The sequence below is a fragment of the Colias eurytheme genome, chromosome 11, assembly GCF_061535395.1.
Source record: "Colias eurytheme isolate Ceu_HAF_F1 chromosome 11, ilColEury1 Martin Lab GWU primary, whole genome shotgun sequence".
In the NCBI taxonomy this organism is placed as follows: domain Eukaryota; kingdom Metazoa; phylum Arthropoda; class Insecta; order Lepidoptera; family Pieridae; genus Colias; species Colias eurytheme.
Genome location: NC_142990.1, coordinates 9,329,137 through 9,354,434, shown reverse-complemented (window position 1 = coordinate 9,354,434; position 25,298 = coordinate 9,329,137). Strand labels below are relative to the sequence as shown.

Below are 25,298 nucleotides of genomic sequence, written 5' to 3'. Positions count from 1 at the left end.
TTTTCTATCGACAATCTCACGTGCCAGCCTAAAGAATGCTACTGTATTTATTAAACATATAAAAAGCTTTTATAGAATCACACAATATTATATGGTGTTGATAAAAATAGACAAGGCTCTTCTGGGGTACACAGTTTACACTCTACACTGTAGTCTGTAGTCTACAGTGTTACTTGAGAATAATTAAACAATATATGTACCTACTTCATAGAATCATAGGTGGGAAACCAAAGTTTCCCTTTTTTCGAATGATTAAATAAATACAATATTTATTATTTCAAATGTTACCTAGGTATATTTATGAACGTGATTTCCGTATAGAAAATTAGGCAATTATTCATTTCCAAGTCACCATTTATAAAAATTATAATAAGCGCAATAAATAAATAATCATTATAATTGTTATCAGGTCAATAAGTTTTATATAACAAAGAGAATTGTAGGAGATAATATTATTTTCTCGTGAATGTTCTTTATTTATCTATTCTACACGTGTATAGACGGTAGATAAGTTGAAATAGGAAAATTTTATTTCACAATTTTAATTCCACGTATGGTGGTGTTTGGTTTGTTTTGTATAAGAGCTTTGTGTTAGATTAGACCTATAATTTGACTAAATGTTTAGAAAGATATTATTTAATATTTATATTATACACTAGCGGTTCGCCCCGGCTTCGCCCGTGGTACATATTTCGCGATAAAAGGTAGCCTATGTTCTTTCTCAGGGTCTAAGGATTATCTGTGCCAAATTTCATCAAAATAGGTCCAGTAGTTTATGCGTGAAAACCATACATCTATACATATAATAAAATCGTAGGAAAGTCAAAACTGTACATTGAATATTTTTTTAAAAGAATACATAATCCATGATCTATAATCGATACAGAACCCGAAAACATAGTTTTTAGAATTTTTGTCTGTTTGTCTGTTTGTCTGTTTGTCTGTTTGTCTGTATGGTTGTCCGGGCTAATCTCGAAAAGTACTGCATAGATTGACTTCAAATTTTGCATGAATATTACTAACTGGTCGGGTCAGGCTATAGGCTACATATAATCAAGCTATCACCTGCGGGGGAGGAGCTGTGAACCTTTATTTTTCTTACGTATTCTCTGTACTACGATAGCGTACAATCTTAAGACTCATGTTTAAATGTTGTTTTTGAGTAAGCCATGCTATTGTCTACCTTTACACTATAAAAACTACGTCATTTAAGTAATTTTAGCAGAGAAACAGTATAATGAATCTTAGTAGTATAAAGACAAATTTAAAACGGCGCCATCTATGAGATTTCATTAAAATCAAATCAATTTACATAATATTAACGCTTCTTGGAAATTTATAATTTAAATATTATGATGATGTTGGTGAGGTTGTTTTTTTTAAAGTTAAATAAATAATTCATATCTTCCCAGAGTCCATTTCAGGTGTGCTTATATTTCATGTGAATAATAATTATGTATAATGAATCTTAGTAGTATAAAGACAAATTTAAAACAGCGCCATCTATGAGATTTCATTAAAATCAAATCAATTTACATTATATTAACGCTTCTTGGAAATTCATAATTTAAATATTACTTATTATGATGTTGGTGAGGTTGTTTTTTTTAAAGTTAGATAAATAATTCATATCTTCCCAGAGTAGCGAGTGCGCTTATATTTCATGTGAATATACTAAATTTTTATAAGTGAGGGTAGATGTTTATTATTTGATGTCAAACAAGACACCATTACAGTAATTAATATAGGTAATAGCTCTTTTTTAGAGTATAAGTATTCTTTGGGTAATAGTAGATAACAGTGATCGTGTTAGACTCATGTTTTTAATTAGTTAAAATTATGACAAAATAAGAAAATGATGAAATTTTATTTGTATGTAGTTATAATTTTTACAAGACTATATTAAACGCCCAAAGAAGGTCACTGTAGTTATTGATAAAACTTTATTAGCTTTTTAATAAAGTTAGGTACAGTCATCTTTTGATTTTTTTTATTTACAGATTCAATGTTCATAAAAATTGACGATTTGCCTGAGGATGTAGTGGAAATTAGTAACCTTGCGCGTGGTCAATCATCATCAATACATATAATAAAATTCTAGAAAAGTGATGTCTGTACAATGAAAATATGAAAAAAAAAATTAGCAGGGGTTTTTATTAAATCGATCCCAAACCCAAAACTGTAGTTAAATTTTTTTTTGTCTGTTTGTCTGTATTTTTGTGCATGCTAATCTCAGAAACGGCTTATCCAATTACGATGGTGTTTTCACTAATATATTGAGGTAATCTTCATTTAACATTTAGTGTTTATTTCATGTTAATCGGTTCGTAAATAAAAAAGTTATGACCATTTAAGTATTCACGGCGAACATTTGCTAAGGCATTCTATGGTACACTATTATACAGTGTACGATAAAACGTAAGTTATCTGTTATAGGCTACAGTTATTCCTTATAAACGTCCAGGTGATCATATCGAAAGTCCCCAAGGGTGAGGGGGTAAGCTGATGTAGTAGGGGGGAGGGGTCAAATTAGAATTATGCTTACTATATATGTCGTATTATATTTTAACCCCCGACGCAAAAAGATGGGTGATAAGTGTTTGACCGCTATGTGTGCCTGTGTGTGTGTGTGTGTGTGTCTGTTTGTACCACCGTAGCTTGCTAACAGGTAATCCGAATTAGATGTGGTTTTGTTGTTAGGCAGCATATTTTCCGACGCTGGTTCTTAGATAAAGTGTATCAAAATCGGTTCATCCATTTATCATACCTAGGTATATAGAGGTAAAAGTGGGAATGTGGAAAAAAATATTAGTTATATTTTTATCCAATTCGGTTTATTCATTTATTAGCTTACAGCGGTAAAAGTGGGAATGAACAATAATCGAATATGCTCAAATAACTCAAGCGGCATATCAAAATATGAAAGAACAACGTGTGAATTACAATTAGTAATGTTTTATCGAAATCGGTTCATCCGTTTATTACATATAGGGCACTTTAGGAAATGGAGCATCAAACGACAGGATATGACGTGTAGATATAGGTACAATTAGATAATATGGTTTACATCAAAATCGGTTCTGCCATTTACTAGGGGTGGAAAGGGAAGGGTTGAAAGTCTGTGAAAGAAGAGGGGGATATAGGAGCGAGAGGATAGCCACACCCTGGAAATTTTGAACTCTACTCAAAGCCACATAGGTTGGCCCTTGGCAATTTTTTTTCCTAAAGATATCTTTAGGAAAAAAAATTGCCAACTTCTTTTGCCACTGTGGTCCATTACTTACAATTTGTGCACGGTTACGGCCCAACTTAAAAGATATTGTCAAGGAGCAACAAACTTATAGATATCAATAGGATGTAGGAATGTAATATGGAGGTAGAGGTAGATCTCGCTCACTTGAAAATATTACATGAAAATAAGAAACCGAAATTAAAAATTTAAGAATAAAAAAAAACCCAACGCAACGAAGGAAAAGGAATAAATAATAATTTCACAAACTTCCCGACGATCTTTAAAATTAAGTATCTACCATTATAAAAAAAAATATAATCTATCATTTATGATAACTTTAAGTATGATAATGATGGTATGGCAGCCCCGACGACTTTGTTTTTTTTATTTTTATTAATATTTAAAATGGTATTTATTTTTTAAAGATCTTCGGGAAGTTTGTAAAATTATTTATTCCTTTTTCTATGCACTTTTCTTCGTTGCGCTGCAGGGTTTTTTTTTAATTTAATTTTTATTGCAATTGGTCTAAACGGTTTATTTACTACAGGCGTGAGACAGGAAAGATCTGAGCGCTGAGGAATCTGAGCGCTACGAAAAATCTATTTTTTCATTCACTGATCTCAAAAAAAAATTCCAAGGACCAGAACGACAGGAAATTTTAATATTTTATTCTAATTGTGTTTTGCACAATTTTGTTAAATTGCGACTGGATGAAAATTTTGTTCGTGGTCGTCGTCGTCGCTTATGTCAATTAGTATCGATAGCGGATTCTATTCCTTTGCGTTTTGACGTTTATCTCAGCGCTCAGTTGCTGCACGATATATTGTCAAAAACATCCATACAAGGAAGGAAGAAAAATAAATTTGCTCCCTTCCCCCATGGTGCCTAAAAATAATATGACATAATTTAAAATAAATTTTACGTAGAAAATTAATTAGGTATTTATTTTTTTATTTTTTAGCTCAGTTTAGTAATAAATTTTACTAACAGTTCTTTTCATTATTTATGGTATGTTTATTCAATAAAAGTTAAGTAGTAACTACTATGCAGTCACTATTCCACGCGGACGAAGTCGCGGGCACAGCTAGTACATACATAAAAACCTTTCCTCTTTATATTATTAGTATAGAAGTAGATTACATTTTGTAAATTTACTCCCTTTAGTTCCACTTACTTACATTTACTTACATTTAGTTACACATTTACTCCATTTATTTACATTATTTTATTATAATAACAAAAAGTCTGAAAGTACTTTCGAACACATCTTTGTAAATTAATCTCAATTAACCAAAGTTTATACGGATAAAAAGTAATGTATGTTTTATAATCCTCAAGGATCCTGAAAGAACCTTGCAAATTCTGACTTTCCTATAATATCGTACAAGTTGCAACCACTACAAAACGTTGCAATCAAGGTACTTTCAGAAAATATTTTACCTAGGTATAAGGTGCATTCTTAGTAATTCCAGTCACTAGTTTAAACCTCAGGCACAGTATTACAATATCTATACAGTACGGAAACGAATGTAATTGTGCAGAGAAACGGAGGGGAACTGGCGGGGGGTCGGGCGACGCGGGCCGCGTAAGGCAAACACGCTTAGTTTGTCTTACCTAGCGAAAGGACGACGCAGTCGTATTTTTTGTGTAATAATTTTATTATACATAGGTACTTACATATTCTATTATGGCGCGCACAAACTGTTCCGTTTACGGATGTAAATCTACACTGAAATCCCAGAAGGAAACAATATTTTCAGAAAGATTGTATTAATTGTATCTGTTGAATTAAAATCACAGCTATGTATATGTTGTCCTCATTATTTTCTAATCAGATTGTACATCCCAATGCGAATGCATTACTTAGTTAAATGTTATAACTTATAATATACAATTAAGAACATCCAAAAATAAAGTGTCCACGTAAAAAATATTTAGCAGTGCAATATCTGTAATTATATATTTATGAACAAATAATTACATCAGATTTAATAATCGCAATTATTTTGAATGTATATATGAATAAATGATTTCATCATAATATTAATAATCACAATTGTTTTATTTCCCATTTGTTGCAACCCTAGCGTATTTTCGTGTGGCAACGTAAGAACCTACGCTGACGGCGGCATCGCACGACATCAAAGGCGTTTCCTTACTGTAGAAAATAATATTGTAATACTGTGCCTCAGGCTCTAGTCGTGAAACATGCATAATTACGTCACTTCTCGTGATATCTATACTCAGTAACACAAGGTCAGGTTAATTGCGTGTGCTAGATAAATTCTATTTATCCTTTAAAATAGACGTAACGTGATATATTATAATAACATGTGTAAATAATTACGACTTACTTAAATTATTTTGGAAAATATTCCGGTGGAATTGTGAACCTCCTTCATTTTTTTTAATCGGTTAATAGAACTATGTACATACTACATAGTATGTACCTACTAAACATATATCTCCACTTCTCCAGTTCCCACTATTAACTCACTTGAAATAAAACTGATGTAACAATATCATGTATTTATGCACATTTAATATTATATTTTTACATGGAACTCTGAATGGACACAATTTTCATAAAAATATTTTTAATGAATTTTAAGAACCTACAATTTCTACAAAATGCTGTTCGTTTCAAATGCGTTTTACCACTTTTTTTTTAACATCGCAGCTACCTAATCACCGAAACTTACTGAACCAAAGTCATCTGAAACAACAGCCCGCGGCTTCGCCCGCATTTTCAAAGATAAACCCGCATAGTTCCCGTTCCGGTGGGATTTCCGGGATAAAACCTATCCTATGTGTTATTCCAAGTTACCCTCTATATGTGTGCTAAAATTCATTGTAATCAGTTCAGTAGTTTTGGCGTGAAAGAGTAACAAACATCCATACATCCATACTTACAACCATTTATAATATTAATAGGATAACATAATATTATATACCTAAATAATACTAATAAATAGGCTTACAGTATAAATAAAATATTAATAATGTAACCACGCAAGTGAATACACGAGCCTTAGATATTAGATACCTACCTATAATATGATTTGAGCTCATTCATGGACAAAGAGAGATGATGATTAATGAAATGCATTATGCAGTAGAAAAAGTCTACTCATACAAGAAACGACACAAACAAATTTTGAATAACTAATTAATTTTAATTCTATTAAATAACTGAATATGTCAGTAGGTACCTTTACTTTTATTTCATAAAAAAATATTGCTTTTGGGAGTAGACGAACGGGGCAACTAGTTAGTAAATTGTATGAGAAAAATATGATTTACTGATATAAAATACTTCAATAATAGTACTAAATCCCACCGTAGAATTAGTGCGTTCATAGTTTTTTAATTTTTTGATAAAACTAAAATTTTATGTACATATTTATATGTAACTAGCGGTCCGCCCCGGCTTCGCCCGTGGTACATATTAACGTTTTCTCTACATAAAAACCATCCTCGTACTTCAAGGAATATAATAAAAAAAGAATTATCGAAATCGGTTCAGCCGTTCTCGAGTTATGCGCTTACCAACACATTTTGCGATTCATTTTTATATATAAAGAAGATTAGGAGAATATACCTAATATATCGCGACTAGGTTGCCAGTCAAAATTTGGCCGCAAGTATGTTTAATTAAATTTTTCTCTAATCGATTTTTTGGAAAAAAAAATCCGTTCACTTGTTATTAATTATAGTCTCCATAGTTGCCGTTTTTCGCCTAGCCGCAACCCTTTCGCAGCCTGGCGCAAACAGGTATGATTTCAATTCATTTATAGTTTATACGTTACCCGTTCATAACGCATATTTATAAATCATATATCAAATTAATGCATTTTTTTTCTTTTAATTATCATAATATAAGGTTGCCTAATTAAATCTGGCCGCAAATGAGGGTTGCTGGCTGTTAAAGATGATGAATTTTAATTAAAAATGCTTGCGGCCACATTTTAACTGACAACCTAGTCGATATATGTATTATATTTTCCTAATTGTAAATATACCTACATAAAATTTTGGTTTCATTAAAAAACTATGAACGCACTAATCCTGCGGTGTGGGAGCTTAGACTATAAGTATAAAATATGTATAAAACTATTTCAGTAGGTAGTTTCCTGTGGTAGTTTCTAATACCTACATATTTGCTTAAATATAATTTATCGGCTTGTTTAATTCATTATCGTAATAAGGCTACAAAATGAAGAAAATGAAAATGGAACATTACTACAAAAATACTTATCAGTTCAGCCATAATAATACTAATGATAAACCGTATGAAATAAGTAATTGTTATAATTATTTAATGATAAGAAATGCAATGGAAATGTTCTGTTATTATTAAAAAAAAACTGATTGTACAAGCCACAGCAGCTTGGTCACGTTTCAGTCCATGCTTGATAAGCTGTCTCGCTCGCTAGCATTATACGTGATCAATATGTTATCTCTTTTGCACTTGTGTCATACTTCACTATAGTGACTAGGTGGAGGCCACGTCACACCGGTTACACATTGTATGTTGTTATGGTAGTTATATTATGTCCATGAACATTAAATATTTATAGCTTAATTTGTCTAAAAATAGAATTGCTTTTCATGTATGAATTACGTTTTTATTTTTATAAATTATATTTTTTGCGTTAAGTAGTTAGGTAATTTAAAACAAAAAAAATTTATGTTAACGATGAGCAATTTTCAATTTATATATACACATGCGAGAGGTATTTAGGGGTTGTTAGCTAATTAAAAGTGTGTGTTTTAAATACCTTCTTATTGTTCTTTATTTTGCTCATAAAGAGAAAAAAAACCCACTTTACACCTCACAGCTGGGCTCTAATAAACTAAACAATAGATAACCAGTACCGTACCGAGCTCTTGCAAAGATAAGCCGTAAAAAATAAGCACCTTCTATCCGGTTGACTTCGTTCAAGTCAGGCGACACAAACGTGACACCGCTACAGAGGTGTGTGTAACGTAACATGTAAACAGGTTTGTTTGTGTGTATCGTCACATTTCGCGCGGCGTGTGGAGGCCGGCGCGTGCACCCCCCCGCCCCGCTTCGCGCCGAGTCACGTGTTTCACGACGTCTGCTGCTATTTTCGCAGGGCGCTTTCGCCGCAACCAAGAATTTATTTCGATATTGCATCGTACGGATTTGTTTTGTTTTTTTTTTTTATTTGAAATAGATTGATAATCATCGTACTTGAGAAATACGATGTATGGATAATATACCTAATTAACAATTTAAAAATAAAGTGGATAGGTTATAAAAAATAATGAATATTATACTACAGTATGTACAGTACACTGTACACTGTAGAGTGTAGAGTTTACAAATAAGCACGTAAAGATTAAGCCAAATCGGCCATTTTTATACTCAGCCAAATAAAATTATATTATGTCTATCTGCTTTTTACAAACAAGGAACACAGGGCAAAACCTTATCTTTAAAGGTAGTTCAGAGTTTAGGTTTAATAACCTGATAAAGTATAGATATTAGTTAGGTACATATACCTAATTACTTAATAGGACCTTTATTGGACACAGACACAGCACGTGTAACAAAATATTGTGCAATTATAAAATTATAAAACAGAATTAATCAAGATCGACTTGATATAACGATTGGAAATTTCCCGTGTTCTGTGGGTAGACATGAACATTTTGCTTTTTAGGGTGAGCAGCCGAGCAATGAGGTAGAATTTTTTACCAGGGTGTGGCGTAATGAATGGATAATATAATATGTATAGTAATACTGCGGGTAGAGGACATTGGGGCGGTTCAGAAATATACAGGGTGTAATCGTTAAGTGTGCACGGGCGATTATTTCGTAACTATTACAGATATAAAAAAAATACATTAACTAATGTATAAAATGACAATTATAACTTTTTAAAAACAAAACGGGAAATATCCAAAAAAGTTACATGAAACACTCCCATATATTTAATTTCCCATACATTTTGTGTTCAAACTTCAAAGTAAATGTCCAAAGTGACGTCCTCGTTTTGGAATACCATTGTATTCCACATCGAGCTCTATTTAGAGTTTCTAAATGAATTCTAAATAAAATTTGCGTAGTAATTTAAGCACAAAATAAAAAAAAAGACCTAAAATTATTACATGTTTGGGATAGTCATCGGCTTGCCGATTAATCGGCCGATATATCGGTATCGGTATCGGTATCGTTACATCCCTAGTGAAAACCATACATACATAATTACAAACCTTTCCTCTTTATAATATTAGTATAGATTATTAAATTCTATACAATTATAATTCTTCACGATCATCATAAAGATAAGAATATAGGTTACAATAATATAATAAGCTTCATATTTTTCCTTTTTTTTTAAAGTGGACTTACGAAATTAGACCTATGAAAATTACAAAACAAATGTAGGTATGAAAATAATCAGTGGTAAGTACTTAATTCCTATTGTTTATTTAACCTTAAATATTCATCATCTTTAACAGCCGGCAACCCTAATTTGCGGCCGGATTTAATTAGGCAATTATATCCATACTAATATTATAAAGCTGAAGAGTTTGTTTGTTTATTTGAACGCAATTCTCAGGAAATTTGAAAATTTATTTCGGTGTTAGATTATTAGATAGTCCATTTATCGAGGAAGGCTAAAGACCAACAGGAGCGGAGCAATGCGGGTGAAACCGCGGAGCGTAGTATAATAAAATATAGAAAAAAATAGCTTTAATTTGATGGTATGGACTAATTTGATTAGGTTGCGGCCAGGTGAAAAGCGGCAACCGTGATTTTTTTAGAATATTTATATTATAACTAGCTTTCCGCCCACGGCTTCGCCCGTGTTTTCAAAGAAAAACCCGTTCCCGTAGGATTTCCGGGATAAAACCTATCCTATGTCCTTTCTCGGGTATCAAAATATCTCTATACCAAATTTCATGCAAATTGGTTCAGTAGTTAAGGCGTGATTGAGTAACAGACAGACAGACAGAGTTGCTTTTAGAGTTACGTTGACGTAGTACATTTGATATAAAAAACAAGTGATGGAAATTTTTCCCAAAAATCGATTAGAAGAAATTTAATAATTATTCCTAGTCGATATACATATAATATTGTCCTAATTATAAATAATTTTTCATAAAAAAACTATGAACGCACTAATTCTGCGGTGGGATCTTAGACTAGTAGGTAGATAATTAAAGACGTCACATCAATAGGTAAGAAAGTAATTGTATAATTATAAATTAAGTAGGTATAGGTAATGAAGGTACCTAGTTAATATCAATACGAAAATATTAAATAATACTTAATATCATCATTTTATTACAAACGCAAAACGATGTTTTTTTAATACCTAGATATTTAAAAATATTGCGAAATTTCGTAAGTAGGCTTTAAGTAGGTACATATTTAGTTAAGCATGAGCGAAGACTTAGTTACTTAATTAAAAAATTCTAGTTGTACCTATCCTATTTAAGGTAAGCAGGTACCTACCTACATTCTGGATTATGATGTGGATGATATTATTTCATCTATTGTGTCAATTATAAATATGACCCATTCTACGTACCTACATAATATCATTATATCGCTTTAACCGATACCTAGGTATAGGTATTTATTTTCCCGTTTCAGGCCGGTGCAAAGGACACCGATAATAATCGTAATATCATGTGGCTGCACCTGACTTAACATTATTAATTCCTAAAAAATATCATTAATACACCTAGGTATAATCATTAAGAAAAGTATCTATAAGCAGATGCGATTAATTTTTTTAACCTTATTTACCTATAATTATTGTCAAATTTACTGGTGTAGGTAGTTAGGTAGGTACTGAGATAATAATTTAGGTAGGTACTTACTTTTCATATTTGACGACGTGCCCGTTCTCCTCCCAATAATGACGGGTTTCCATAATAAATTCTTTTCACAACAACAACAACAACGTAATTATGTCAAAAATACACAAAACCACAAACACGGTCACTAGTTTATTTTATTTTTAATCACTTATAAAACAAATTCTGTCACATTTTACACAATACAAACAACAATATTAGTACACAACACTGGTAAGGTCATCACTATCCTCTATTGGGGTATTATATGCGTATTTTTATGAATGGCACAAAGAATAGTAACACAGACGTATTATCAGTTTGACGCTCACAGCGATTGTGTCTTCAGTCTTGTGAAGCTACGTATGTCGGTTACGCTTTTTCGCTCTTGCGACTCATTCCATGCAATCGAGCACCGGCCGGCGCCCGGCCCGTAGTCATGTGACTGCGCCATTAAAATTTAAAAAGCACGAGTGGTACAATGTGCTGCTTTTTATGGTATGTACCTACAATAATTTTACTGACCAAAATTGTAACTATTATGTATATTGATTATGAAATCTTTGTGAATCGAGTCGTCGAATATCAAGTAAGTTACACTTGATATTAGATGTGTATTAGACGAACCAATTTTATCGAATTGTATAATTATTAATTGTTGGAAACTAAGTATAATGTTTTTTTCTGTTTTTCTAATAACTAGGTCGGATTCAATCATTTTATCACATTTGAAGAAGCAAAAATAAATAAATGGTTACAAATGCGCGGCGGAGGAAAACATTGGAAAAAAAATTTTACAATTTATTAATTTTTTTTCCTATAGGTATAATTCAAGGTTGCTCGGAAGAAATCATTCCTAGGAAATAAATCCGCCAAATTGTACAATAAATAATTATTTTTTTTTGGAAATTTTATTAGTAACTATGTGCATTCTACAATAATGTGTTCTATTTTTTAGTTTTATAGCACACTAGCTTCCGCACGGCTTCGCCCACGTGGTGTTTTGATAAAACTTAGCCTATGTTCTTTCTCAGGGTCTAAAATTGTCTGTGATAAATTTCATCAAAATCGGTTGAGAGGTTTAAGCACAGACAGACAGAGTTACTTTCGTATTTATAATACATATTATAGTAGGGAATAGTAGGGATAGGGATAAGTTAAAGGCTAGGTAATATAATAATACCTACCTACTTGATTCATAACTACAACTAGGTAGTATAAAAAAAAGTTTTTTTTTTCTTTCTCGGCGCTCCGAAATTTAATCAATAATTTCGAACGTTTATTTGACCTGTAGCTGTACAAAGTTATGAGCCAAGGGTTGGTGAGCGAGTAATTATAAGCAATAAATAAAAATTGATCAACAATTATTATTGTTCACATTAATTCGGTAATTGCGTTACAGTACGTACTACGTGGTAATTGCGATTCTGGTAATAATTTTAATTAATGACATCTCAATATGCGACAGCAATTACAGTTAAACTATTTTAGTTAGAGTCTTAAAGTACTATAACTTACCCTCGATAACATTTTCTCCGACAGTAAGCCACCAGTCACCACCAACAATCCGTAAATTAGAATTAATTTCCTTGAACATATTACATTTAAATTTGAGTTGAAAAAATATTTTAAAATTGGCGCTTAAAATACTACCAGTATTGCCATATAAATAAAAAAGAATAGACACGTCAGTCCCTTTAATGCTTTATGGTCCCTAGAAATCAGACCATAGTTTAATGAATATAAGGAAAAGACGCAAGAAAAGACCGCATTAAAGTTAAAAAAGGAGTGTTTATTTTAGAAATTTTACACCAAATTATAAATAAATTAAGTAATTAAATTACAATTGTTATTTTGTGTTATTACATATTATGAATGTCGTATAAGTAATTGTATCCTGATTATTTAAATAAAAGTAGGAAATGGATATTGCAATATTCGCTTGTGCTTGTTTTTAAAAATTTTGCATGCCTTTGTTATGTGCTTTGTTAGATATTATATAAATAATTTAAAGAAAATACATTTTCAAGTTTTTAAACGTTAAAGAACTTGTATTTTATTATATGGTAACACTGTAGTCTATAGCACGGTCTACTTCGCTTATTCGCTAGCTGTCAAATATCGTCAGTTTTTAGAAAAGGCGTAAAGAATTTTACTTTATTTGGAATAAAATAACGCAGTGACTTTTCAAAAATGTTGGCGTTAATTAATCGCATCCTTGATTGGATTAAAAGTTTATTTTGGAAGGAAGAGATGGAACTTACGTTAGTTGGATTACAATATTCTGGGAAAACAACTTTTGTGAACGTCATTGCCGTATGTATTATCACAAAACATTCATTTTGTTTGTACTTTCTTATCGTTTTGTATGCGAATACGATTTAAAGTCTAAACGTTAGTACTTGTATTCGAAAATATCTTCATTAGATGCCGTCATGCTACAAAAAAATTGTATACGAGTCAATAATTGTTCTCATATTTCATTCTCATTAATGTGACACCCTAAATGTTACATCTAATCAATAGAAATATTTTATTTTGCTGTGTATGCTGTAAATAAAGGAGTGAAGTTTGATAAACCATTATAAATAATGATATTTCGTAAAAGTAATCAATTCTTAACTGTTGTATTAAGAAGCCCAAAACATTGATCTATCTAAAAATCTCATTTACCATCTTAGGCGTTTGAAAAGTAGAAAACACCCTCACAGGATTTTTTAACTTTGTGAATTTTGATAATCTTATTTGTTGTATAAGACCATGGTCACTTGATCTTGCTTTGTGTAATGTTTTCTCTTGACAATACTCATATTTTAAATCTCTCTTTTTGAATATGTTACAGTCAGGACAGTTTAGTGAAGATATGATACCAACTGTAGGGTTCAACATGCGAAAAATCACAAAAGGAAATGTCACTATTAAGGTAAGAATAGTAACAACTTTAATTAAAAATAAAAACAATCCATAGAAATAATTTGAAATATGTTTTCATTTCTGTTCTTCTTAATTTATTATATTCATTTATTGTAAATTTATAAACCTTTATTGAACAGAAATAAAAGTAAGAACTAGTTAATATTGGATGTATTGAATTTATTGTTTGTTAAATTTTTAGGTATGGGATATTGGCGGCCAGCCCAGGTTCCGGTCCATGTGGGAAAGATATTGTAGAGGTGTAAATGCTATTGTGTGAGTTATCTTAATTTATTCATATTTGTACTTGTTAGTTGAATATGTGAATGTTTCTGCATTTTTGTGTCCTTCATATAAGAATAGTCATATCTGTTAGGTCATATACATATTTAATGATTTTTATACATTGTTTTAATCCTATTGAGAAGTCCTGTTCTGGTGTTGAATTTGGTGTTGAAATTTAAAATTTCAACACCAAATTCAATTCCTTTTGATATTTGAGTGTTAGTAAGTGCTTATACTTATATACTTATGAAAATATAATAGTGCTTAAACTACAGTACTTCGATCCAGCAGAGTTTTAAATTAGTGGTCGTAAATATTAAACATTATTATTGGTTTTAAATTTGGTACAAATATTGGTTTCTTTGATTTATTTCTTTTTAAAGAACATGCTTAAATAGAACGAATGTGTGCCCAATTCAGGCAAAATAACATACATTGAAATGTGAATTCATTGTTGATATTATATTTTCTGTGTTCCTATATAATGTGGCTAAAACTATATCTATCTATCTATCATATGGGTGATGTTAGCGCTTACCATCAGGAGACACGTCTGCTCTGTTGCTTCCTCTTGCATAAGAAAATATAAATAAATAATAACTAGCTTTCCGCCCGCGGCTTCGCCCTTGTTTTCAGATAAAACCCCGCATAGTTCCCTTTCCCGTGGGATTTTCGGGATTAAACCTGTCTCAAGTTGGATCGAACTGCACATGGTGTGCGAATTTTATTATGATTATAATGTTAAGTGGTTTAGGAGTCCATTGAGGACAAACATTGTGACACGAGATTTATATATGTATAAATAATAATAAAGAAATAAAAACACTTTATTGTTCACACAGATGAAGTTGACAGAAAGACAATAAAAATCAGCACAAGAGGTTAAGGTACAGTAGGCAGTCTATATAGTATATATTCAACTATTTACAGATACATGGTAGATGCAGCGGACCCAGACAAGATTGAGGCCTCCCGCAATGAGCTGCACAGCCTCTTGGAGAAACAGCAGCTCACTGGTATACCGGTGCTTGTGTTGGGCAATAAGCGAGACCTGCCACATGCTTTGGACGAGCATGGTCTTATTGAGCGAATGTAAGTTTGTTTGATTATAGGTCGCGTCATGTAAAAAGAACGCTGACGGTTAAGCTGCGCATTGGCGATTTATTGGCCTATTTGGTGTTATGAGGTGGTATAAGAATAACAAATATGTAGTTGCGAAGCCACGACTCGAGAGCCTACTTCAAAAATAAAATAAGCAGCAAATAATTTTCGTGCTAAACTCGATACATGCCAAAACACACCCCATCACTTTAATCCAGCGTTCTTTTTACATGATTCGCGTTATACTGATTTATTCAGACAACATAGACTCATGGCATTGTTTAAATGTGTACCCATTTGCTGTACTGTAGCTTTTTTTAAACAAGTTAATATTAGTATTTTCTTGTGTGTTGATTTTACGTCAGTACATATTGTATATTAAGAAATTATAGACTAACGGATTTAAAACACAGTTTATTCATTATATTATTATCTCAACATTTCGCACACTTTGAAGAAAGAGTGATGGGAAGACAGTGAGTCGACCACGTAATATTATAATGAAAAAATTGCGTTTAAAATCTGTTAGTCTTAATTTATCAAATATTTTCAAAATTTTGCAAACCATTCTACTTGCTACATTCTATTACTACATACTATGAATGCGATAGTTTGCGAGAATGGATGTATGTATGTTTGTAACTTTTTCTTGATTTTGACTGTAGCTTATGTACTAGAATAACACATGAGCTATAGAGAAATACTGCGCGGCACAGCTAGTTGTATTAAGCTATTGTATTAAACCCTGATGTGTTATTGCAGGAATCTCTCTGCAATCCAGGACCGTGAAATATGTTGTTATTCAATCTCGTGTAAGGAGAAGGACAATATCGATATAACGCTACAGTGGCTGATCGCGCACAGTAAGTCGGGCAGCGCGCGCTAATCAAGCAATATTCAACTCTAACGCAAGTCATCCGGAACACTTAAGGCGTAGTTTCGCCTGCACTGGCGTCGACCGCTTTATTAGCAGATTTGTAAGTAACATGCACCTTTGGCCTAAACGGGACTTCGCCCATACGCCAGATCTTCAAATTCCAATATCAAAATGTGATTATGTATCGTAAGTTAAGTGTCTAGTTGGTCACCAATATGTACATGTGTGCTAAAATTTCTCTCGAATATACTAATTAATACTGCTTATGTATTGATATAACCATGTTTTTTTTTGTCCAATATCCTAAAGGTAAAGACCATGTGGTTTGTAATTCTTTAATGTAATTTTCTATACTAAAAATTTAATGTCATAACTCATAACATTGATTAGACAAAAATATTGGTGACACAACACAAGAAATTAATTGAGACCTGACGGTCAACTTGAAAGATTTCTTTAGCTAAGTACCTTAGTCTCTTATCGAATAGTTATTAGAGGTTTGAATTTAACCTTAAGCCTAGTCGAATAACCAATCGTTAAAAATTTTCAGACTACCCACATTTTTTCACTTAACTTCGCCTTAACGCGTGTCAATCGGAGCCGACTTGTTACTGCGTATTGCTAATTAAATAAATTAGAATTTCGCCAAAACACTTATCGTTTGCAAGTTACGCTATTATATTAAGAGTATATATTGTAGGTTGTTAATCGTTTGCAGCTGAATCGTTTGATACGTGTTTTGGCAAATTGTTGGCTTTCACACCGAATTAGAACGTTATACGGCCTCTGAATTATTTCAGCCAATATTTACGATACGATAAAAGTAATGAGTCTTATAGTTTCATTAAAAAGTGTTAACACAAAAAAAATATGTACTTGTTTATCAATACATTTTCCTACACATCAAAAGGGCTAATAAGGCACATAATAAAAGTTATAATTCGATGTGAAAATTGTTCAAAATCATTTAGATTGTATAAAGTAATTATCTTAGCTTGAGTGAGTGCACTCTTATATTTTCGTGTAATACGTATCATTTTGATAACACAGCTGTGAAAGCGATATAATATGAAGTTGATGTATAATTGTTTATAACAATTATGAAAAATGTGGCAACTTTAAATAAATTTATGTCAAACAATTGCATCTCATCCGATTTTTGTGCTTTGGTTTTACATTTTTTTTTCTGTAATTTCCCTTTTGCGGACCCCTGTCCTATTGATAGACAACTTAGAGCAAATTTAATCTATACTTTATATTATAAAGCTGAAGAGTTTATTTGTTTGTTTGAACGCGCTAATCTCGAGAACTACTGGTCCGATTTGAAAAATTCTTTCGGTGTTAGATAGCCCATTTATGGAGGAAGGCTAAAGGCTATAGCAGAGCACTGCGGGTAAAACCGCGGAGCACAGCTAGTAAATGATAAATGAAAAAAATACTAATAGAAAATTGATTGTATATTGAGACATAATTATATTTAGGGCTTTTCTCAACTAATCAAATAAAATATCACATAAAAAAAAAATGTTAATAACTCAATCATTGAAAAGACTGAAATTTATATCAGTTGCCACATTCTAACTGTATATCTATTGTGTAATTAGAATTTTAGATTTACTATAGATTCTTTGATTATATTATGTATAAATATACTTCTCATATTTTTAGCTAAAATAAGTTACAAATACGATATAGTGTGATGCTTTTTGTTTTATATCTAATAATAAATAGAAGAACAATGTCTTTTAGTTTTTGTGTAACAAATAAATTATTAGCTGTCTTATATGTAAATTAATTTTGTGATATTTTTTTTTATTTGATATCTGCTGAGTGCACATTGTTATTAAATACGATAAATTTTGAAAACTTTTCTTTTATACTCAATGTTATGTATCATTGAATTAAAATTGTTTATAAAGTTAAAAACAGAGCAGTTATTATATTTTTATATTATTTTCGTATTCTATATGTTGATTTAAAAAACGATTGATATAATGATTTGATAAAATATCATAAATACCATTATTTATTGAGTTATGAGTCAAGCAAGTTTATTCTGATTTATTGCTATGTTAATAATTCATAGCAATCAAGGACGATAATTTTTATTCAACGACTGATACAAAATAGTAGATTCCCTTTAGTTCCGTGTTGGGTTTATGTACATTTAATTAAAAACTAATTTATAATTGAAATTTAATCCCCCAATGGACAACGCTTTGGTTTAATTATTATACCTTAGAATTATTTTTGAAATGTTCACTTGCAATCAATGACAATTATTTTTATTTTACTATATAATATCTCTTCAATCAAATCTATAATAAAAGTACAGTGGGTGTAACAAAAATATATTGGGAACAATATCCTGGCTGTTTATATTATTTTGTGATATTTCTCGGTTTTCATTTAGGTAGTAGATTATGGAAGGAAAATCTTTTCGAACTTAGGTAGGTTGAATTTAACCATATACATACTTAATGTTAATTGTATTTAATCACGAAAATACATATTATTAAAAAAGGAAGGTGACATGCCTATCGTATGTTTTTTTTACTCTTTGTATATTTTGCCGTAGCAATGCTGTGTTGTGTTTCTATTTTGCTATATCAATAATTAGGAATCGTAAAATGTGTTTTACCTTATTTTATTTACGTCACAATTTACTTTGCATAGCAAATATCACGACGCCAGCCTACCTATGGCTTTTACTTATGGTTTGTTAAATCTCAATTTAAAGTATCGAAAATTTTCAGCCAGAGATTAAATATTGCACGTCTCGAATATAATAAGTATAAACTACAAAAAATAATAATAAAAACCTTCATATTATGATTTTTTTTGATACCTAAAATAAATATTCGGGTTCATGTGCCAAAAGATTTTGCATAAAATTAAAGCACTAACTGCAACTTATCTTCTCAGTACGTTAAAAAAAAATTGTTGATACTATGGTGTTTATGTTTATTTTATTCGAGATTTGCTCTATTATTGTCGATATGTTACGGCTTTTTAAATTAAGTATATGAACACAAATCGTAGTGGTGAAAAGAAACTATTAAATTGTTTAAAATTATATTTTTTATTTATTTTTACGTATTGAATAAATAATTAATTTAATGAGTCGTTATAAATATGATTTTAAAACTTTCTTTCCATAGATAACAAAGTGATTCAGGGGTGTATTGAAAGAGTTTTTTTCCACATTTATTTATTTATTTATCGAATTGTATACAATTGGTTAGTAAATAATATAATAATTTTAATGTGATGTTATATTAAATGCAAAAAAAGCTTAAATTAGGCAGTACACTGTGAACAAACAGTTTTATTTGCTCATTTAGTTAAAATAGATTCTACCGCATTATATTGAGATAAAAAATTGTCATAAATATTAATAAAAAATTAACCAATTTACGAATAATAATATGTTATCACATTTTCATATCGTCCAAAATATAATATAATCTAGTAGGCGGTTTCGAGTACTTTATGTTTCATACGTTACTGGAAAAATAATTCTAAACCTTTTCAATGATTCCCTACAAGCTGCTAAAAATATATTATACTACTCAAAAAATAATAAGGGCCACTATTAAAAAAGGGTTGCTAATTCAATAAGTGATTTAATAAGTTTTATATTAATAATGGTCATTTTTTTAAATTAAAGGGCCATTTCAATATTAAACAAGATACAAATTTTGGAGAAACAAAATATGGTGGCATCGATTTTCTATTGAATAGTATATAATATACAGAGATCATCCCTCTTGGCAGGTCTTATAAATATCTATAAAAATAATAATAATCATATAAAATTTATATTTTGCATGGAAATTGTATTACATGCAAATAATATATTGACGAAAGATCCAAATTCAGTTCCATTCGTATTTATCAATAAAAATTATATACAATTTTATAGTAGGTATGATATTGTAGTCGCTTGGTTTAATTAGCTCTTGATAAAACGGCGCAATTTAACAAAGTGTCTGAACTGAATGATATCTTTTATTAATTATAACTTTGTTAAAGATTTTTTTATGACAAAATACTATTTAAATTATTTCACCAAAAGATTGCAACATTGTGGCACACAGTCTGTCACATATTATGTCTTTAGTTCTTATCTCAGTTCAACAAAATAGAGCCAGGACAAAATAATATTGTCTCCGAGCGTTCGCGGTACGCGCCGTACTGTTGCCGCACGGAGCGTGTTGTATGAAAAAAAGACGGGTTGCACTCCGGGAGTGCCGGCAGAAGTGAAAACTTGATTATTAACGTTGAGCATGTTTGATATCCATCCGTCTTACGCTTTTTCGATCAGGTCACGTGTCCTGACGCGAGTTTAAGATTTTATACCCATTACAGAAAAAGTGCTCAACGCCGCTAAAGAAGTTTTCACTTCAAAAAGAGAATCGTCCGTGCGCCGTGCGTCTAACGCACCGCAGCCGTCCGACACAAAACACATAAATTGAAAGCGCCTTAAGAATAATATAGATTATAGGGTATATCTTATTTGACGGCGATACCGGGCTAATATTTTATAAATTGGGTATAGTATTAAAAGGTCAGTAAATCATCAACAGTATCGGAATTTTGTGAACATTCATTTTCGTCAAATGCACCAACATTTATATAATTATTGTTCACCGAATTTCTCTTCTCATTTGAAGAATCCACGTTTTCGTTCGAACTTTTCGCTTCTAAGATCTTAATTCGTTCATTTTGTTCCATCACCAGATCTGTTAAAACATCAATTTTGCTCATTAGTTTCTTTATGAGCTGCAGAGTATCGCTGTCGTTAGATTTTACACTTTGTCCGCTGTCCCTTGACGTCTGTCTATCTAAAAAAGGGGAGCTCGAATTTAGCTGAACTTTTATTCCTTCCGAATTTCCCAAATGTTTCATGTAGAAGTCGGAGCTCTTGAAGATTTTGATTTCGTCGGGTGTGAGGAGACTGTAGGTCACCTTCTCGACGTCGTTAGCGTCGATACTATTGAGAACGTCTTTCAGTTGGTCGGCGTACAGTTTTTGGAGCGTCGGCTTGAGGCCTTCGATCAGATTGTTGTTGTTGTTCCAGAAGTATGGAATATTCTTTATGCTTATTGCGTTGTAAAATTCTTCAATCATGTCCCTGAAAATTACGCTGACTCTGCTCTGCCAGTATGTTTTGTCGTTCACTTTCTGGATTTTCCAAAGGAATAATGTCTTGATGTAATAACTGGCTATGGCTTTCATCCCGAGGGCATCGCGTAGTTTCTTCACCTGGCATAATAAAGAAATTTTATTAATTTGTAAATTCAAACAACAACACAAATTATTATATCAAAGATCTTTTGTAATGGACAGATTTAAAAAAAAGTTTAAATTGAATGAATAATTTCATACAATTTAAATCCTCACCAGTCTTATAGTAAGTTTCAATTGCTTTAAATCTTTCATCATTTCCCGTTCATAGTCTTGAAACGAGAGTCGCCAACATCTGTTCTTTAGTTTGTCATCTTGAATGGCCTTGTTCGGTTTGGGCACTACTAGCCACTCTTTTATTTGACTTCCATTAATTTGCCTAAAATAAATAATTTATTAATTATTGGAAACATTCTGGTGAAAAAATAAATAGATAGTAAGGAGGCTAGATTGCAACATAGCCTAGTTTTAATCATGGTTTAAAATAACGGTATAAATAGATGATAAGCCAGCTTGTTAATAATAATCGATGTACATAAATGTATATTGTTTTATGTAGAATAAAACTATGTACACAAATAACCAGTAGGTAGTAAGTGTTTCATGCTATTACCAGGAATGATGTTTGGTAAGAACAGTAAAACATACACATACCTGTAACCTTTTGGCCATCTCGGTAACATAAATCTAATGACTGGTACTAAATCAACATCTAATTTGAAATCCTCTTCCCCATCAGAATTCTTTATATTCAGTGTGTATGCAGGGCCTGAAGCCTTGTATGTCATCAAGTATTTCACACCATTGACTGTTACTTCACCGTTCATAGTATTTAGAGCCTTCTGTACAATGCTATGCATCCATTGGCGAAATTTGTTCTGCAGGAAATACTTGCTATTGTCTCTCCAGTCGCGCGTCACTTTATGGCAAGTATCCCATTCCTATAATATTTATATTATATATTTTTGTACTGATGAATGCTACTGAACAATAATAGTGTAACTGTGCTGTGTGCATGCTTGGAACCATCTTTATTTATATTTAAGTATTCAATTTATTATTTTCAAGTTTGAGTTACATGAATGAAATGAAATCACAAAATATTATATGTATATAAGCTATCAGTAGTTACTAGTAATAAGGCCTTATTCTTCCACAATAATGCAAATATATGATAGACTAGATTTCCGCCCGCGGCTTCGCCCGCGTTTTCAAAGGAAAATCCGAATAGTTCCCGTTCCCGTGGGATTTCTGGATAAAACCTATCCTATGTGTTAATCAAAGTTACCCTCTATATGTGTGCTAAATTTCATTGTAATCGGTTCAGTCGTTTTTACATGAAAGAGTAACAAACATCCATACAAACTTTCGCCTTTATAATGTACATGACACATGGTAAGTTGCCTGGAAATCTGTACTTAAGCATCATAGTTATAATTCCTTTCTTTTAGTTAGCATTGTCTATGAAACCAATAATTATAATATGTACATACCAAAAGACAATTTTACTTTTAAAATATTATATTCATGTAGCTATATTTGACTGACCAGTTTGGCTTGGTTGGTAGTGGCCCTGCCTTCCAGGCCAGAGGTTGTGGGTTCAACTCCCACCCAGGGCAAATATTTGTGTGATGAACATAGATGTTTGCTCTGTCTCTGTTAATTATCTATATAATAAAATATATATGTATGTTTATCAGCCATCTGGTTTCCATAACACAAGCGAAAGCTTACTATGGGATCCGATTGTGCAGTGTGTGAAAATTGTCCTGAAATATTTTTTTATTTAGGTATACTCACTTTTTGTTTATCTAGATTGTCAAATGCTTTGCAAATTTTTAATTTTACAAATCCAGGCTGATCATTTTCTATAATAATGCCCTCATCACCATCATCGTAATTAATTGGCAGCCGTATTACAATGTCCATGTCAAATTCATCTAACTTTGACACCTTTATCCCATCATATACACTTCCAGCGTAAAGTACCTATAACAATAATAATAAACAATTTGATGAGTTGTGTGTTTTTTTTTGAAGGCGCTAATCCCAGGAACCACACGTACAATAAGAAAAATTATTCCCTATTAGATAGTCCATTTATCAAGGAATGCTATGCCGCTATGGGCTATATATTATTACAGTGAGACCAATTGGAGAGGAGCAATGCAGGTAATCCCGCAGGCACAGCTTGTATCAGATATATTTTACTTTTTTAATGCATGGAAACTGGCAAGTATGAGATTAAAACAAACATCACAGATTATTACTTTATAATTTAATACTTGTGATATATCAGTAAAACAAATTAAGCTATGAAGAAATATAATGAATAATATTTGAATTGCAGTACTAGTAGACCTTTATAGTGCATTTTCATGTTTATATTTCTACAAGTACTGCTATTTTTATTTTTAAATCTTTCAATAGTTTTCCATTTTTAATTACTTTTCATTTCTGAGTTCATGAATCAAAACTACAATTGAAAAATAATAGAAATTTATATGAATGAACTTACTTGTGTTGCATATTTATTGAAATAATTGCACTGCTCTCCCATCTTTTGCTTTACTTGTTCAAATACACTTTTAAAAACTTCCTGCGATTTTTTTAAATCTTTATCCTTTAAAGCAATAAACTCTTTAAAAATTTCAGCCAAGTAGAGATCCAAACTTCTTTTTTTTGTCGACATTTTCCTGTTAGAAGAAAGCAGGTAATAATTATAAAATATGTACACCAAAAATATAAACGAATCTTATATATAAAAATGAATCGCAAAATGTGTTGGTAAGCGCATAACTCGAGAACGGCTGAACCGATTTCGATAATTCTTTTTTTATTATATTCCTTGAAGTACGAGGATGGTTTTTATGTAGAGAAAACGTAAATATGTACCACGGGCGAAGCCGGGGCGGACCGCTAGTACTATTATAAAGGCGAAAGTTTGTATGGATGTTTGTTACTCTTTCACGTAAAAACTACTGAACCGATTACAATGAAATTTAGCACACATATAGAGGGTAACTTGGATTAACACATAGGATAGGTTTTATCCCGGAAATCCCACGGGAACGGGAACTATGCGGGTTTTCCTTTGAAAACGCGGGCGAAGCCGCGGGCGGAAATCTAGTAATATCTATATGAATATGAGCATGAAATATATAAGTATACTTAATTCCAGGTGGGGATCTTTATATTTTTAAAAAGGATAAGTAAAAATAATTAGTACCTTAAAATATCTCAACAACTTCAATATTTTCGAGATCTTCGTTGAATGAAGTACGAGTTACCGCTTTGAACTTTGAAGTCTGAAAAGCTTCTGAGGTATATTACTTGCTATGTGCTTCTGAGCAAAGCTGATATTTTCAATATTCACACACATTTTTATTCATGCACACAAACCACTGACTGATTTGATTCTTACCTCAGCGATATAAAGTTTATTTTGTGCTAACATTTGAATTATATTAGCCGGCTGAGGTTTGACGTTTTAAACACAGGATGACAGACGTAGAGTTTAGATATCATAGACAGTATGTATTTTACTTACTGGGCGGCGTGCTATTGGTTGTTACCCTTGACAATGTAAGTGCGTCAGCCGCTGATTGGCTCTGAATGAACTAGCTTGTCTTTGGTCGGTACTTTTAAACAAAAAACAAAATATGGCCAAACCATTCACGCTCGTAATAATAATAATATATTAATTAAAACAGTATTTAATTACTATTGGTATTAATTATATTATCTTGATATCATGATATGCCTTGCGAAATAATATTTTTTTTGATATTAATCCTAAATAATATTAGGGGTAATATTAGGGGCATTTCAGGGTCAGGTTTCAGATTTCGGTAAGGATTT

At 31.5% G+C, this 25,298-nt stretch overlaps 3 protein-coding genes across 4 annotated transcripts in view; 1 reads left to right on the top strand and 2 right to left on the bottom strand.

Annotated features, from left to right (window-relative positions):
* The window catches only part of cwo (transcription factor cwo), a 31,854-nt gene extending 20,428 nt beyond the window's left edge, over positions 1–11,426 (bottom strand). The window contains exon 1 of the mRNA XM_090106980.1: positions 11,096–11,426. Coding sequence (XP_089963106.1) covers positions 11,096–11,148 — 53 coding nt within the window. The 5' untranslated portion in view covers positions 11,149–11,426. The remainder of the gene's footprint in view (positions 1–11,095) is intronic.
* Positions 11,427–13,161: 1,735 nt separating this feature from the next.
* On the top strand, positions 13,162–18,996 carry Arl8 (ADP-ribosylation factor-like protein 8). 2 transcript variants are annotated; one of them, XR_016457204.1, is made up of 6 exons: positions 13,162–13,387; positions 13,914–13,994; positions 14,187–14,260; positions 15,200–15,361; positions 16,133–16,347; positions 16,798–18,996. XR_016457204.1 is itself a non-coding variant. In XM_090106776.1 (5 exons), the coding sequence occupies exons 1-5, from the start codon at positions 13,265–13,267 to the stop codon at positions 16,254–16,256; spliced, it is 564 nt and encodes a 187-aa protein (XP_089962902.1). In that variant the 5' UTR covers positions 13,162–13,264; the 3' UTR covers positions 16,257–18,996. The 2 variants fall into 2 exon arrangements, 1 of the variants encoding a protein (XP_089962902.1); XM_090106776.1 differs by having other exon boundaries at positions 16,133–18,996.
* Positions 18,997–20,277: 1,281 nt separating this feature from the next.
* Positions 20,278–24,816, bottom strand: LOC149904790 (cyclic GMP-AMP synthase-like receptor). The gene is made up of 6 exons (XM_090106775.1): positions 24,667–24,816; positions 23,956–24,133; positions 23,238–23,426; positions 22,092–22,378; positions 21,654–21,816; positions 20,278–21,515 (listed from the first exon to the last, which is right to left on the bottom strand). Exons 2-6 carry the CDS (start codon positions 24,127–24,129, stop codon positions 20,811–20,813), a joined length of 1,518 nt encoding a protein of 505 aa, XP_089962901.1. The 5' UTR covers positions 24,130–24,133; positions 24,667–24,816; the 3' UTR covers positions 20,278–20,810.
* Positions 24,817–25,298: the final 482 nt, after the last annotated feature.

What these genes read in the sequence shown, in the direction of transcription:
- Arl8 (XM_090106776.1), top strand. Translation starts at nt 13,265, where the DNA reads ATGTTGGCGTTAATTAATCGCATCCTTGATTGGATTAAAAGTTTATTT. An exon ending in CTTTTGTGAACGTCATTGCC is followed by an intron (nt 13,388 to 13,913) that starts GTATGTATTATC and finishes AATATGTTACAG; the next exon opens with TCAGGACAGTTTAGTGAAGA. An exon ending in CATGGTCTTATTGAGCGAAT is followed by an intron (nt 15,362 to 16,132) that starts GTAAGTTTGTTT and finishes GTGTTATTGCAG; the next exon opens with GAATCTCTCTGCAATCCAGG.
- LOC149904790 (XM_090106775.1), bottom strand. Translation starts at nt 24,129, where the DNA reads ATGTCGACAAAAAAAAGAAGTTTGGATCTCTACTTGGCTGAAATTTTT. An exon ending in ACAATCTAGATAAACAAAAA is followed by an intron (nt 22,379 to 23,237) that starts GTGAGTATACCT and finishes TAAATATTATAG; the next exon opens with GAATGGGATACTTGCCATAA. An exon ending in TGAAACTTACTATAAGACTG is followed by an intron (nt 21,516 to 21,653) that starts GTGAGGATTTAA and finishes TTATTATGCCAG; the next exon opens with GTGAAGAAACTACGCGATGC.